At 34.2% G+C, this 15,883-nt stretch overlaps 2 protein-coding genes across 2 annotated transcripts in view; both read left to right on the top strand.

Annotated features, from left to right (window-relative positions):
- The first annotated feature begins 216 nt into the window (after positions 1–216).
- The window catches only part of LOC146136278 (iduronate 2-sulfatase-like), a 30,199-nt gene continuing 14,532 nt past the window's right edge, over positions 217–15,883 (top strand). The window contains exons 1-9 of the mRNA XM_083395972.1: positions 217–2,062; positions 2,215–2,291; positions 9,742–9,881; positions 10,043–10,220; positions 10,350–10,438; positions 10,741–10,884; positions 10,964–11,191; positions 11,691–11,817; positions 12,138–12,323. Coding sequence (XP_083252098.1) covers positions 2,237–2,291; positions 9,742–9,881; positions 10,043–10,220; positions 10,350–10,438; positions 10,741–10,884; positions 10,964–11,191; positions 11,691–11,817; positions 12,138–12,323 — 1,147 coding nt within the window. The 5' untranslated portion in view covers positions 217–2,062; positions 2,215–2,236. The remainder of the gene's footprint in view (positions 2,063–2,214; positions 2,292–9,741; positions 9,882–10,042; positions 10,221–10,349; positions 10,439–10,740; positions 10,885–10,963; positions 11,192–11,690; positions 11,818–12,137; positions 12,324–15,883) is intronic.
- LOC146136279 (uncharacterized) lies at positions 14,783–15,588 on the top strand. Its single transcript, XM_083395583.1, has 2 exons — positions 14,783–15,342; positions 15,469–15,588. Exon 1 carries the CDS (start codon positions 14,783–14,785, stop codon positions 15,122–15,124), a length of 342 nt encoding a protein of 113 aa, XP_083251709.1. The 3' UTR covers positions 15,125–15,342; positions 15,469–15,588.

The following is a 15,883-nucleotide window of genomic DNA, read 5'->3' as shown; positions in this document are numbered from 1 at the left end:
GTAGTCAATATCAATCGGGCCTTGCTTTAATACGCCATCAAAAATTTCATAACTGGATTAACTGCTCAAGTTCGACATATGGCCTTTCGATTTCAAATGCCCCAAATAGCATCTAATATTTACGTTAGAGATGCAGGTTTAAGTATCTACCTAATGCAGGTTTAAGTATCTACCTTTAAAAAATGTGTGCGCAAAATAGGGAAAGACCCTAAAAACAACGACTCCTATAATTAAGTTAAATGGGCAATCACGATAGTCACTATTTCTGTTTAATAGCCAGGTGTGACATTCGCATGGGCATAACGAGGATGTACCAGACCAAGCTTCTCTCTACCTAAGACTTAAACTATATTTTTATCTGTTTTAACTATGTAAACGCAAAAAAAATTTGCGCCTCGCGCGAGCTTTGCCCTAGTTTTGCTATGTTTGTGTCGGGTAACACTAATTTACGGAATGATGAATGGTCGGAATAGTCGGAACGCTCACTAATTTACGGAATGGTCGGAAATGTCGGAATGGAATGAATAGGGCCGAAACTAATTTGATGAATGGTCGGAACGGAATGAACTGTCGGAATAGAATTAACTGTCGGAATATAATGAATGACGCTGTAGGAGCAGAATGAACTGTCGGAATAAAATGAACGAAGCTGTAGGGACAGAATGAACTGTCGGAATAGAATGAACTGTCGGAATGAGATGAACGAAGCTTTCCAACAGATCATTCTGTTCATACAGCTTCGTTCATTTCATTCCTAACCCCAACCCTAACTTCGGCCCTATTCATTCCATTTCGACCATTCCGTAAATTAGTGAGCGTTCCTACCATTCCGACCATTCATCATTCCTTGAATTAGTATTACCCGTTTGTGTCTCTCATAATCACAACAATTAAAAACAAAATATAAAGCAAACAAAATTCTTGGGCATTTTTGTTCGCATGTTGCTTAAATACAAGTACTTTGGGCAATTTTTTATTTGTACATAGCCGAATAAAACTAATTTGGGCAATGTTTTGTTTATACTCTGCTCAAATAAAACTAATTTGGACACTTATTTTGTATATACGTTACTCATGTAAAACTAATTTAGGCACTTTTTGTTTGTTTGTAACTTGAATAAAACTAATTTAGGCACTTTTTTGGGCGCTGGTCTAGAATCCTACCACAGTTATCAAATCAATGCACAATATTTGGGTTAGGTTGCGAGTTAGCGTTTGAGTGTGGATGGGTCAAGTATTATTATATTCATTATTTAATAATATTACATAACCACCCTGACCCAAGCGTTTACCCTGCACCCTAACCCCAATAATGTGCATTGTAGGATTCTAGACATGCGCCTTTTTTGTTATCTCTGAGATAAATCACAAAAACGCACCTTGCACATCATTTCCATATACTGTGAAATTTTGGCAATATTCATTTTTGGGATTTTTTGGTCTTTAAGGGAGGAATATGAAAAAAAAAGTTTGAGAACCACTGGTCTAAATAAAAAAAATGAACACATGCATATCCAGGGTTTTTTTTAGGTTTGGTTTGGGTGACCGCTAAGTAGTTTTAAGAGACCGCAAGTGTTTTATTTAAATACCAAAAAGTCCAAAATTTGGGAAACCGCTGGAGAAATTTGGGGGACCGTTTCGGTCCCCCAGACCGTTTCGGTCCCCGAAATCACCTTAAAAAAAACACTGCGCATATCATTACATCATCAGATAAAACAGATATATATATATATAGATGTGAAAGCTAGAACGCATTAATCTAAAACCATATTCATCTATTCGCAAAATAACCTAATGATAAATAAGAACTCTGAGATTTGGCTTATGACAAATTGGTCGTTTTAGGTGTGAAATGTGTTAGTGAACACGTAACAGGCACTAGATTGTTTCATACGGATTTTTTTTCTAAAGTATTTTTTAGGTTCAAATTCAGAGGTTGGTGAGACAAAGGATGAATCCGTTGTCGAGTTTATTACAAAGATATAAATTAATGTGTGAAACATACATCGTTTTGCCGGTTCTTTATATTATGTCAGCCGTTTTTGTGCAGTATGTAATAAAGGTAATGAATGCTTTTTCAGTCACACCAATACATACATAACTTTTTTTAAATGTTGACTACCATGTTGAGCAGTGTAATTGTTTTCATTGTTTTATAATTAACTGTAAAGTTTCAAAAGACAAAAGTTTAAACAATATTGTATGTTTCACCAGGATTTTTTTCTTTAGAATCATCATGTTTAACTGCTGTATACTGGTTTCCTTTTTACTATTTCACCATGTACATGCAGGTATATATGTTAGTATTATATATAAAATATTCTGATAACTTTTTTTGTGTAATTACTTTTGGCTTTAACACACCATGTATAGCAGTGGTTTCCAATCTTTTTATTGTCATGTCCTACCTTCTATTTTCAAAAAACCTACACGGCCACCAAATTTTGAAGTAATGCAAAAAATGAAGAAAATTATATACAATTTTGCAAAATTTTAACATTTTTAAATAAATTGTTTCAAATTTGGTAAGGTTTGCATCAAAAGTATACACCAGTTAATAAATTTAGTTGCATCATAACATTTTTTTATCCAAATAAAGAAAATGTGTGTGTGTGACAAACACAACATTGTACCCGCTATTTTATAACAACCTTCACTGTTTTCTTTATGAACCCGACCGTTACGCCGTGGAAGGCTACCAAGTGCGTCACGGAAAAACGGAAAACCTATTAAAAAATATTACACATATATTTTTTAACATTTTTTGGCAATGTAATAATAAAAACTAGCAGAAAATTTAAAAGAAATGCCGGTATACCCCAAAAAAATCGCGCTCGCTTCGCTCACCAGCTGCGCCCGGACTTATCTATTAAGGTTAACACGTTTCCTCAAAGTAGCTTTATTGATGTTGAAAATGAATAAAGAGTTATTCGAAACGTCCAAAATGATACCTACTTCTGTATGGGCTTTGATATTCTTATTACGTCTTACTACAACCTCCAACCATTATGCTCCATAGCTTTATTACACTTTCATGTATGTTAGACAACCTAAAATATGACTGACAGCTTATCGAAACGAAAGTGAAGACAATATGATGGTAGACAACGATTAATATAATACTTTACTGTAAAACAAGATGAGGGGGGCGATATGAAATAATATTGAGCCCAAGGGGGCACTAGTGTAAAAAAGGTTGGGAAACACTGGTTTAGATGGTTGAAAGCACCACCTCATGCGGTGACGACGACGTCTCATTTTTGTTGGAAATGTAGCCATTTGTTTTGCTCAGTTTTTGAGCTGCTAAAATGCTTTATTGTTAATGCCTTTACAGAAGTAATTTAAAGCCTAATTTAAACCAACGGTATGAACTTATTTACTGTGTATTTATAAGTTATTTGAACCCAAGATAATATTTTGTAAGTGCTGTGTTGAATGGTGGCTCAGTGCTCTTCAACCGGTGTGCACCAAAATATGAATGGGGCACACCAGTACGAAAAGGTATACAAGGGTGCATCACAAACTTTTAATGAACCATTGATATTTGACTTCCAAGTTTGTTGGAATGTTGTTTTATGACACGCAATATGTACTCACAAGCAGCCTGTATCCATAATCAAACTCTTACCGACAGTGTGTAAAACTTTGGCAGCTCAGCTTGGTTTAAACATGATGCTGTTGATATGCATAATGATTTTTCATGTCGCTTTTTACCTCAGTTTACCTTAAACAGGGTGCATGAGTTCACCACACCAACTTTAGGGTTCAACAAACGAAAAAAGGTTGAATAGCACTGATCTATTCATATATAAATTACTTATATGTAAAACCGGGTTACAGAGTTGTTTGTCCCCCCTGCGGGGTCAGATTAGGGTTTTGATGGACCTGAAGATATATGCTAGTGTGGAGCCTATTAATTTCCAATTAAAAAAATCGTATTAAAATTTTATTAGCTATTATGTCATAATGTGACATCATAAATCAAGAAATAATAAGAAGTGTCCTGTTGTCAAACGAATGCGGTGTGCAGTTATGCAACTGAGGTTTTGTATATGGCACAAACTGTTAATGAATTGCATTTATTTGGTTTGGGTCTGCGAAAAACTGTTGCCTTATAAAAGATGAGTCGGCCCATTGGTAACACAAAAGATTAGCAATGCTGACTCCACAACTAATTAGCTGCACTGAAACAACATAAAAATCACACAAAGCGCCAAAATATTTTCTAAAACCATGTAGGACAATATATAGTGCGGCCAACTACTCTGCTCACAACAAAGAAATTATCAAAGTGCTGTCTGTCAGTGAACAATATAATGCTTTCACAATACACGTTTAATATTAACCATACTCCATGGTAAAGCATTTAAGTTATACTATGTAGCATACCTGAAAGACCTGGCCAGCAAAGCGAGCGCAAAATGTTTTGTGGCATACCCATATTATTTTTAATTGCTTGCAAGTTTTTTTTTACATCTATATAGGCAACATTGTTACGTTGTTTCTTTTAGAGTACTGAACAACAAATTCGTTTTATGTTTTGCGATTGGAAGCTTTTGATTTGGATTGATGTTTTCTAAAACATCACAACGTGTTTTAAAATTTAGGATTGTTACATCACACAAAGCAGTGTGTAAAAAGGTGTATTAAAGCTAAAAAAGGTTGACAGTTCTGTCTATTTCCGGCTCAGTTAATGGGTTAACGCAGATTTTACCAGAAGAGGTTTTACCCCAACAGAATTCTTATCTCTTATAATAAATGGCAAAGTTCGGTTGCTAGCATGTGAAAGAAGTATACAGCAACGTCATATTCGCCAAACGGAAGAAGCGGCGACGTCACACTGCGCTTATGTTAGGGAGTAAATCTAACAAAAGTGCGCTCGCTTCTTCACTAGCACGCGTTCTACTGTTACGACTTTAACTAGTAATTTCAGAGAATTACCAAGGCCTCTTGTTAAAGCCGCTAGTGAGTTCTTATTTTTGGGTATTAAATAACCTACCAATTAGAGTTTATATTAAATACCACAACAATAAAACTAATGTACAGATTTATTAGCTGCAAGAGCTGAATATTACCACACCACAAACCATAATGACAATTAGACACACACAATTACTTACAAACAACCGAATGACTGAGCATATAACACCTAAAATCTTACTCGCGAATCTCACAAGGCTACACCCAAACGTCTACTCTTTTCTAGGCGGCCAGTCGCTCATAAATATACGTTATACAAAACCCTTTCTCATGGGAATCGACTCGCTGCCGGGAACCCACAGCCGGTGGTAACAGCTGTTTGTGAAAAGATTATATGGCGGGCCATTACCTGGGAAGTTAGTCCCAGCGAGATAGGGGCGATAAAAATGGGCGTGAGATTTACAATTGTTTTGAGCTAGAAAATAACAGGTCCGGAGTGCAATTATAACGAGCAAACAACGTACAAGAGAGCACAAACACATAACAGTCATTATATATTTTCCGAAATCCTAAATCTTAGCCCTACATTTAAGAGCAAAGGCGCAAAACTAATAATTAATGTTAGAATTAACAGTCAGCATAATTAGCAACCGGTGATAATTTTGTAGTGCTAAGCAAGCACGTAACACTACATAGAGTAAAACTTGTAACGTAATTGCACAAAACCTTTTTACACGCACAATTACCTGTATGGACATAAAAATCAAATTAAGTAGATTGCCTTTACTCACGTTGGAAGCAATATGGCACTTGGATAACACATTTGCTTAAATATCATGCAATGCTAAAAAGGCTGCTACAACTTAAGGTTTTACTTTTGTGAGTTTCCCTATCAACATATGTCAAAGGTTTTCCTTATGTAAAAGATGTTTGATTTGCTTAGCATTTCAGTATTTAATTGTTCCATTTCAAATAAACACACAATAATGCAATTTGACTACATATTACCAGTTACAAAATGTGAAATTCATAACAATTTTGGTTTTCAAAGACGAAAAATTAGATGTTTCACAGTCACGCAGATAAATATGATAATTTATAACAAGCCATTTGAATAAATGCCGCTTCCACACAGGCTTAAAGGTTTGACTCAAATTGTGGGGAAACTTTTAGTTAACTCATTTCAGGGACAATCAGCGAAAAATTGTTATGGGATGACCAATACATATGCTGTATAACAACTTAGTCTACATGTTTCCCATGACCAGCAAAATGCGAAAAACACATGACATGTTTTAAATATCATTTACCATACATGTAATGCCACGTAATGCACTGTTTAGAGATAAGTATAAAAAATAAGGTTTAGGTTTGTTAGTGATTATCAAACGATATACATATCAAATTTTGTTTCGTCGGAGCCTGTTTGGATAGCACTTATTAACTAAACCATCCCAAGAATGATGTGGCTCCAGAAACATGTATTTGTAAGGGCCGACCATTGCCTTCGCTGATTTCCAATAGTGTTGTCAACACTGACTGTATTCTGGAAGGTTTTATTTTAAATGTGTATTTTGACGACAGATTTTAGAAACAAAATGGAACATTACCTTTTATTTACATGCTATATTGCTACAAGTAATTTTTCAATTATCGTTTATAAAGCTTATGACACAGTATGGTTTAACATAATATGTAATGCTGTTTAACAGGGAACAACTTAATGGCCACCCAAGAACGATTTGGCACCAGGATTATATATTTGCTTTAAATATGATGCTAATCGCTTATTTGACCGTTTTACACAGGCCGTTTCCATAGAAGGTTTTACTGGTATAGTGGGAATATATTTTTTATTTCACCCACAATTAGTGGCTAAAAGCATGGGGACGACCAAGTCCCAGTGCCATTGCTGTTTTACTATTATAGGCTATTCGATCATTGCAAAATCCTCAAAAAACACATAATATGAAATTTGTTTTACCAAACGTGTAGCTCAATGTAGTGCAACGATTAGGGAAAATAAAATGTTGTACCACTTAGCACACTGTTTTTCCACTATTTAGCACTATAGCCTGGATATATAACATGTTAAATTGCATTTTGTAAATCATAGGCATTGTCACCCAGCTTAAGCAAATGGCGCAGGGTACAACATAATATGTATATTGTATTGTCAAGTGGGGTAAAAAAATCGATTTTAGCTAACTTGTCTGCCTAACTTTTGTTTTTTGCAACAAAAGTGTAATTTTTCATTTTAAGCAACATAAAGCATTATAAATTTTATTATAAAATAAAAAAATATATTACAAAATCTGTTGTTTTTTACCATAATAGAGGGGTGTACATTAGGACCATTTATAATAATTAATAGGAGCAGGTTTGACTTTATTTGAAGTACGTAGACCAAAGATACTTGTTTAAAGCCACTACAAGATACAATTTTTATTAATACCTTTTTTGTAATAGAGGTTTAATTAAAAAAAATCTGTTTTTATCATTACATTATGAAACAGTAAATTACCTCAAAAATATGACTTTTTGGATTTGTTGGCCAGTTTCACGACAACCTGGAATTATCTGCTTACTCTTCTTTTTTATGAAGAAAATTGTTCAGTTGCCTTTATTGTTTATTTCATCCTCATCATCACAAAATAATCTTAAACTTTTCCCTATGTTATTGGACTAAGTCTAGAATACTTCCTACTGTGATCTGCACTTGTGTCTACTGTGATCTGCACTTGTTTAGGTTTTGGGACACTTTATATATTTTCTAAAAATGTTTTTTTTACTTTTTACTTTTTGGTGAAATTTATAAAAGTTTAATATCTCAAGATAATTACCTTCGTAATGTTAAGGCAAATTTTGATCAATTAACCTGAAAAGAATAAACTTAAAAGTTTCAATTTAGTCTATTTTGCATATTTGAGCATATAGTAATCTTCATGTGGTATTAAGTCGGACCGCGTACAATTTGTTTAAAATATCGGGTATTGGTAACAAATAAATTGTCAAGTCCCAATTTGTGACCCAATATTTTTTTTCTGGCACTAATGTTACTTGGGATTTCATGCCTTTTGGTGCTCCTGCCCTGCTTGCATCATTGATCGACTGATTGGGTGTGTCTGCAATGGCGTTCCGTGTACTAATGATATGTAAGCCGTAATCGTTGGTTAAAAAGCAGCTTCAGAAGGGCTATATCACAGTTGTTAACACACATATGTATGTGCATGTTTTGATATGGTACTGTAGATCCCCTTCAGTATATAGTTGCTTGTACTAACAGAATGTGTCAAGCATTAGCGTATGGTTGTTTCTTGACTCGCTCCTCTCTGAACCTGGGTAGCTCAGTTGGGAGAGCGATGGTCCCAGTATGACTGGAGGTCGTGAGTTCGAAACTCACTGCAGGCTAGTTGTTTATCTAGAGCTTGCCCTGCATCATTGATTGACAGATTCGGTGAGTTTGGAATGGCTTTTATTGTGTACTAAAACTAACAAGTTTGGGTATTTTAACTGAAGTACAGTATGTCTGTTAGTTGTCTACCTTAGTGTTTTTAGCCTATGGTGTACAAACAAGCCTCAATATATAGCTTTGGTATGGGTACATATTTGCTAGGAATATTTAGTTTACTTTATAAACCTAAAAATTGCAAAATAAATTTTGGAGTAAAAAACCTAGATTGGGGAAAAAACCATCGCTACATTTCCTAAAATCTGCTCTTGGCACTTGCTTATGTAAAATTTGGCACAACCTTCTGTGGTTAAACAAATAAATTATATCGGTTTCAATTACCCAATATAAACGGCAAAATTGGATTCAAATCTAAGGATTCAATATTCTACTTTGAACAACCCTAGTCTTAAGGTCTGTTGATTTGATATTGTTTGCCCTTTAACTTAAAAATAATGTTGTGTGTATGTATAAAATGCGTCGACTAAATGAGCATCCTGAATTTATGTAATCATAAATAGGAAAATCATGAACTTTAATCAAAGCCATTAAGCTGTTGCCTCTTAATCACTAATACATGTTCCATCCTGGTGTAAGTTAGCTGAAGTCACTATAGACATAAAAAATTATTGCTACAATTTACCATTTATCAAAATTTCAATTTGTATGTTGTTTCTGCAATGAAACAACTAAATACTCAGCTATAGTGTGGTACACTTTGCTAAGCATGACATACACATTTTACTCAACAAAAACATGTGACATATATTGATCAGGAATCGTTGTATATAGCTATTTTTAGACATTTTTCATTCAAACATATCAAGTAATTCCAGAACAAAACTATGTAAAACATGAAAAAAAATCCTATTTGGAATAAAACTGCATACTGTTTAAACCAAACAAGACATTTGGCAAACTCTGCTAAAATTGGTTAGCTTTGGCCTAAATCACTATAACATTATGTTTTTGTTAGGTTTTTTGTAAGTTGTCGGTGTAACTTGTCTGACGCCTTATCAAAGTTAGTGATACAGACCGCGTAGTTAAGTGGTTACTTACCTTTCTGGTTTCGCTACCCTCTTAAGTTTTCAAACATTTATACGGCCCGTAATTTGCGATTTTTATTACACAACACTATTTCTTCATTACTAGAAAGCAAGCATTATGGCTACAAAGTAAACATTACTGGTTTACTGTAGCAAATGCCATAAGAAATTTATTGGACTGGCCTTTTCTGTTGCTCCTATTTCTTTATTTTAGTTAACATTATCTTGTCAAATTTTTCTTTGTCAATTACTATGCCCCATATATTTTAAGATAAAAACATTTGTGAATTTTAATGTTTTTGCTTTTTTCTTGTTTTTTTTTAGTAAAACAACTAAATGTTCTCTTTTTGGTTATTGATGACTTGCGACCTACACTTGGTTCGTATGACTTTCCTAAAATTTTGTCACCAAACATTGACAACTTAGCAGCTTTAAGTGTTCAATTTAACAATGCCCATGTACAGGTATGTTGCTTTTGTATTTATTTATCAATATCACTGTAGAATTAAAACAATGTCTTATATTGTTAACAGGTTCTTTTTGATACTTGTTATTTGTTGTACAAATTGTGCAGCTATCTCCATCTTGAGAAATCTATTTTTAATTAAATGTGTCTATGCTATAGCAAACTGTATGTGGGCCGAGTCGAACTTCCTTTCTAACAAGTCGCCGACCAGATACAACTCGGTTATATGACTTTGGATCATATTGGAGAACACAAGCAGGAAATTACACAACCTTGCCACAGCACTTCAAGCAAAGTGGCTATTATACATACAGCATTGGCAAAGTTTTTCATCCAGGTTACTTACAGTATTATTAAGTTTATTCTTTGTTTATTCTTTGTTTATCTTTATACGTTTGCAATTTTTGTATCCACCAAAAAAACCTATTGAAGTTTTATGTTTGCTCTAAACTACAGTTTGGTGCAGGTATCTGTTCCAATTTCAGCGATGACTACCCATATTCATGGTCAGCTAAAGCTTATCATCCTCCAACTGAAAAGTTTGCAATGGCAAAAGTAATAGCTCCATATAAATGATTATAAAATCTAAAAATTTTGGTATACTTTGAATATTGTTTTACATAATATACATCTAATGCAAAATGGGGCATTTTGGTAGGCTCAAGGTTACCTTTTACTGATGATTGGTATGCAGTAAATTAAAAAAACAACACGTTTCCAGTTATTTAAATCCGAGAACACATTTTCATTTGTTTAAAGCTGAGTATCATATGCTTTATTTGTTCAAGTAATTCTATGACATTTAAATACAGTATTTAATTAACATGTCAAGACTTGTAACTTAGTTTTTTTAATAGGTATGTCCAGGATTGAACGGTAAACTGCAAATGAACCTTCTTTGTGCAGTTAATGTTTCGACGCAACCAGGTTGCTCTCTGCCTGATATTCAGAGCTCTAATCATGCTGTTGAAATGTTAAAATCCCTTTCTTTAAAAGATCAAGTAGGTTTTAGTAAAAATTCCTTTATCTGTCTTTAGATTTCGAAAGAACCATTAATTTACAGAAACTTAAACATTTCAGCCATTTTTTCTGGCAGTGGGATTTCACAAACCTCACATTCCTTTCAAGTTTCCTGAAGAATATCTTAAGTTGTATCCACTGTCTGATATTGACCTGGCACCCAACCCTACAATTCCCAAAGAGATGCCACTAGTTGCTTACTCATCCTGGCCTCGTCTAACATTAAGAGAAGATGTAAAAGCTCTAAACCTCAGCTTTCCATTTGGACCAATCCCAAGAGAATTTCAGGTATTTTATACTACAGATTGTGGACATTTTAAGCATCAGCACCAAAAACGCTTATTAATCAATCTGTCACATCTCCGTTTAAAATTTGCTGTTGACCAGTGATATTTATTAGTATTTGATAATGAACAATATGTGAAACATCATTTTTTAATAAAATTTTAATTGCATGCTTTTTTTCACATTATTAGATGCACAGTTCAATAGTGTATTTGGATAATTTTTTATTGTACAATAATGCCAACAAACCTGGTACTTACTACTTATATTGAAAACCTACATCAAAGTAGTAAATAGTTGTGTGACAGAATTAGTAATCTGTGGACCTTGTAATTTGTAGCACTGATTTATATAAACAATATACACCCATATTAAAGTTTAAACGCGATACACAGGGTAAGCATTCTAAAATGCTGTAATCAGGATTGTCACTAATTATTTCCAATTCATTCTTTTAGGTGAGTAAGTTTAAATTTTTGAAAATATGTACTTTGTAATTCAGCGGAAGATTCGACAGCATTATTTTTCATCAGTGACCTACATCGATGCCATGGTGGGCAAACTGCTAAGGCAATTAGAGGAATCAGGATTAGCTAACAACACCATTATTTCTCTCATCGGAGATCATGGTGAACTTAAATAGTAACAAATATATATATATATAGTATAAATATTTAATATTGTTGGTTTTGATCTGTGGATTAAGTCAGGATTAAAACAATAGGCTGTCCAAAAATTTATGTCACATATTACATATATTTTCCTCTTCTAAAAGATTTTTCTGTAATTTTAATATTTTGTTTTGTTTCAACCATAAAAATACTTTTGTGGACTAATTTTGGATATTTATCAGGAAAACCGAATATATATTTTTTTTAAATCCAACAAATGTTCCCTAACAACTTTTTTTTTTTTTTCAAATATTAAAACATTATGTTATCTTTTGTAGGATGGAGTTTGGGTGAACATGGTGATTGGTGCAAGTATGAAAATTTTGAAGTGGTTACTCGGGTGCCGCTCTTGGTGTATGTGCCTGGCCTGACAGACATAAACTTCCAGAAAACTGGTCACAAAAATAAGTTTCCTTATTTTATTGCCAAGGATATGAAGGATTCAAAAAAGAAAACAAGAGAAGGTAAACATACCTTACGTTGATTAGAAATATACTAGACGAAACACTGTTGCCCAGTTTAATTAGTCTTTCTCTGTTTAGTTTTAACTGGTAAAGGACCACTAGCATTGTTTTAGTTATGATAAGTGATTAACACTGCTCTAAGCGCAATAAATTGCCAAATCTACCTGAATTTTGTGTGGTTTTACAAAATGTAAGAATCCATTGGACTCCTTCCCCTCTCCTCTCCTACGAAGAATTACAATAACCATATAGCAAAATGTTTTGTGATTAGTTGCCCACAATCTAAAGCAGCGTTTGTTTAACCGTGTGCCGTGGAATGTGGCCAGGTGCGCTGCAAGAAAATGAAAAAAATGTTACGAAAATTCTGTATCATTTTTAGAATTAACTCTCCTAATAATTTCACCCCTTACCCAAATTCTAATTCTGCCCATTACCCGCCCATAGCCCCAATAAGTGGCGAACAATCAGGTATCCCCTAACCATCTCACACCCAGTCCTTACAGTATCAAACGATTTTTTATCTTATTTTGTCATGGTTATCACTGCATATTTGGCTTTATTATGTCATTGGTATTAATGCTATGGTAATATAGATTATTCAGATTAAGATATTGTTGCTTTATGGGTCTTGTTGTGTGTTTCCATCCATCTCTAACAAACATACTGTGTGTTTTCATCATTTTTGTTATTAAAGGCCTATTTTATTTTTGATTTGTCTTTTGGATTATCTCATAGAGCATACCATACTTTATAGGTAATATAATATGTAATAAAAACTTGTTGGCAATCGGAAGAGATAACAAGGTACCAAAACAAAGTTTACGCTCATCAGGTGCGCCGTCACGTTTTCAAAGATTTACAAGTGCGCCCTGGAGTAAATCGGTTAAAAAACACTGATTCAGAGTATACTATGATTACATTGTATAATTCCCTGGGGTTGTACTTTGAATATCCCTACATGTGTTTTTCACCCTTTACAGTGATTGGAAAGCATGAAGCCTACATTGTAAAAAATAGCAAAGGTTCTTATTTTTCACGGATTGGTGCATAGTGTAGGCCAGTAAACAAAATGAAAAAAGCAAACAAATAGCAACAGATGTATGACATAAAACATGCGAGATACTCCGCAAAACAAAAATTAAAAAACTTTGTATAATAAAAACTCGGAATTGGTCACATATGATACAATATATTAAGGGCAAAAAGTATATTAAACCAAATCGATTTGTCCAATTTATGACGTTAAATTTGCAGTTGAAGGTAGTACTGAGCGGCCACATATGTTAGATAAAAATAATTTGTAAATTTGTTAATAATATACATCGTTATGGTGTCACAGTTTTAAATATTTGCTTTAGTAAATTAAATTATCAATACCATAATTAATTATTATTATTATCTGTGGGTGCCACTGAATTTAAAAATCTTGTCTATTGCCTTAACCTTTTGGCACTTTTGGACTGAGAATCAGAAATTTGAAGGCACAATTCTTTACTCTGACGACAAAGGTAGTCTACTCTATAATAAACAACGAGTATAGTATTGAACATGATTAATTTGTAATCTGGCAATGTTAAAGATTTTAGGGCAAATTGCAATAATTACAATAGTGTGAATTGCGATAATCACAACGGTGTTCTGTAAACATTCATGGTTTTTACGCATGCAGTTTTCAGTTGTGCGCTCCCTTATGCAGTTATGTTGTATAACTGGTTTCATTCATCGAATCAAAGCAATACTAAATTGATGATAAGCAAATACTAAAAGTTTTGCACTTAAAATTAGGTGTTAATTTGCTCGAAGCTGGTATTTGTTTAATCATCTTTTGTTGTTTTTATTAAATAAAATAATGCAGAACCCTGATCTAACAGCCCTGGAAGATTAAGTACCAGTCCCAACTAGAAAACTTTAAATTATTGACAGGTTTTTAATTTAGTACAGTTATTGGTACCTAAAGATAAACTTGCTGTAGTTGGGGTTTTAAAAATATTTTGACATTTTTATGGTAGGATTTTTCTAAAAGACAACCACATTCTATGAATTTGAAAGAAACCTCTGGTATACTTGCTAGATAAGGGCATTTTATAAAATATTGTGTTAAAATGTTGAAGCTCAAGTCTTGTGGGAAACCCAGAAAAAAACTGTTAAATTTCGAGAATTAAAAAAAATCAAAATTAAAAAAAAAAAAAAATTTAATCGCCCTTAAGTAACTTTGGAGGGGTTAAATGATTCTCAATTAATTGTCTAGGCAAATCTGCGATTTCGTTGAATCCCTAATCTGGGTCCGACTCTACAGCTTGTGTTTCATCCATTTACGTACCTAAATTAAGATGGGTATTCAGCAAACCACTTTATAGGTCACAGTCTGCTGTCACAAACACAATACTGAGCCCACAATTTTTGAATATATACTTCGTTTTCAACTGCTAAAATGTTATCTTGGACCAATTGGTAACATAATGGAAGATTCTGGGCTACTAGATGTGATCCAGTTGATCTATCCTGGAAGCAAGACAGCCAGTCACATCATTGAAGGAGGATGTTTGGACAAGGCAATTCGTGCTCACCTCCTCATCAATGCAGCCATCTATCAACACATCATGAAACTTGCCTTCAGTAAGGATGAATGTGGTGACATGAAGTCCTTCATGGAGAAGGTGGCTGATGGGAAAATGGGAGCCAGACACTCAGACCCAGTAGTACAAGTGTTTGAGCACGGCTGTGTTTGCCAACTCATGAAGGAACTAGAAACTGCTTACAAATACACGACCACATCTGCGTACCAAGAATTCCTGCTGTAATCTCCACATTCAACCGGATATGTCAAACTGGACCCCAAGAGAAAAGTTTCTGGACAACACTCATAACAAGACTGAGCTCATTCACCTTCTCTCTTCAATATTTGAAAAAAAAATCACAACACTGTCGAAAACATCACAACACTGTGAAGCAGTGTGACAATGCTGACACTTCGATTGTGAGAGAAGTACTTACTGCTGCTTCAGATGGATCTGTTGAGGTCAGTAACATGCTTCAGTTAGTATAACTATTGGATGGAGCCTGGGAAAGTAATGGAGTAACATGAAAAACCATAACTCAGACAGATGGAAATTGTTATCTGTTGTAAACGTTGTTATATCTACAGGTGCGGGCAGAAGATGCAGACGTTCTGGTATTGCTTGTGCACCATAGCTCGGACAGCCATCATCCTCTCTTCTTAACCACATCTTTAACGTCTTTGTTTTATGACGTTCGAAATATTAAAGAATGTCTCGAAAACACAGAAGAGGTACCTACTCTTCTGTCTCGCATGTCATGGATGGACAATAGATGTGCATAGATATGAGCCAGTTCCAACACTGGCCGATGGCTCCTGATGAGCTATTGCAGTTCACAAGCTGTATTCCTTATGGAGATTGCAACATCCGGCGATGCAGCTGCAAGAAGAATGGGGTCATATGCATCTAGGCCTGTGGATTATGTAAAGGCATTACATGAGAAAATGGCTTTTACGATAATATTGAGTTTGAAGAAGGCATAGACAATGGCTGTTTAAACTT

Source organism: Ascidiella aspersa, chromosome 8 (assembly GCF_963924565.1).
Source record: "Ascidiella aspersa chromosome 8, kaAscAspe10.2, whole genome shotgun sequence".
NCBI classification, from domain to species: Eukaryota; Metazoa; Chordata; class Ascidiacea; order Phlebobranchia; family Ascidiidae; genus Ascidiella; species Ascidiella aspersa.
This window is presented reverse-complemented; position numbering and strand designations above follow the sequence as displayed.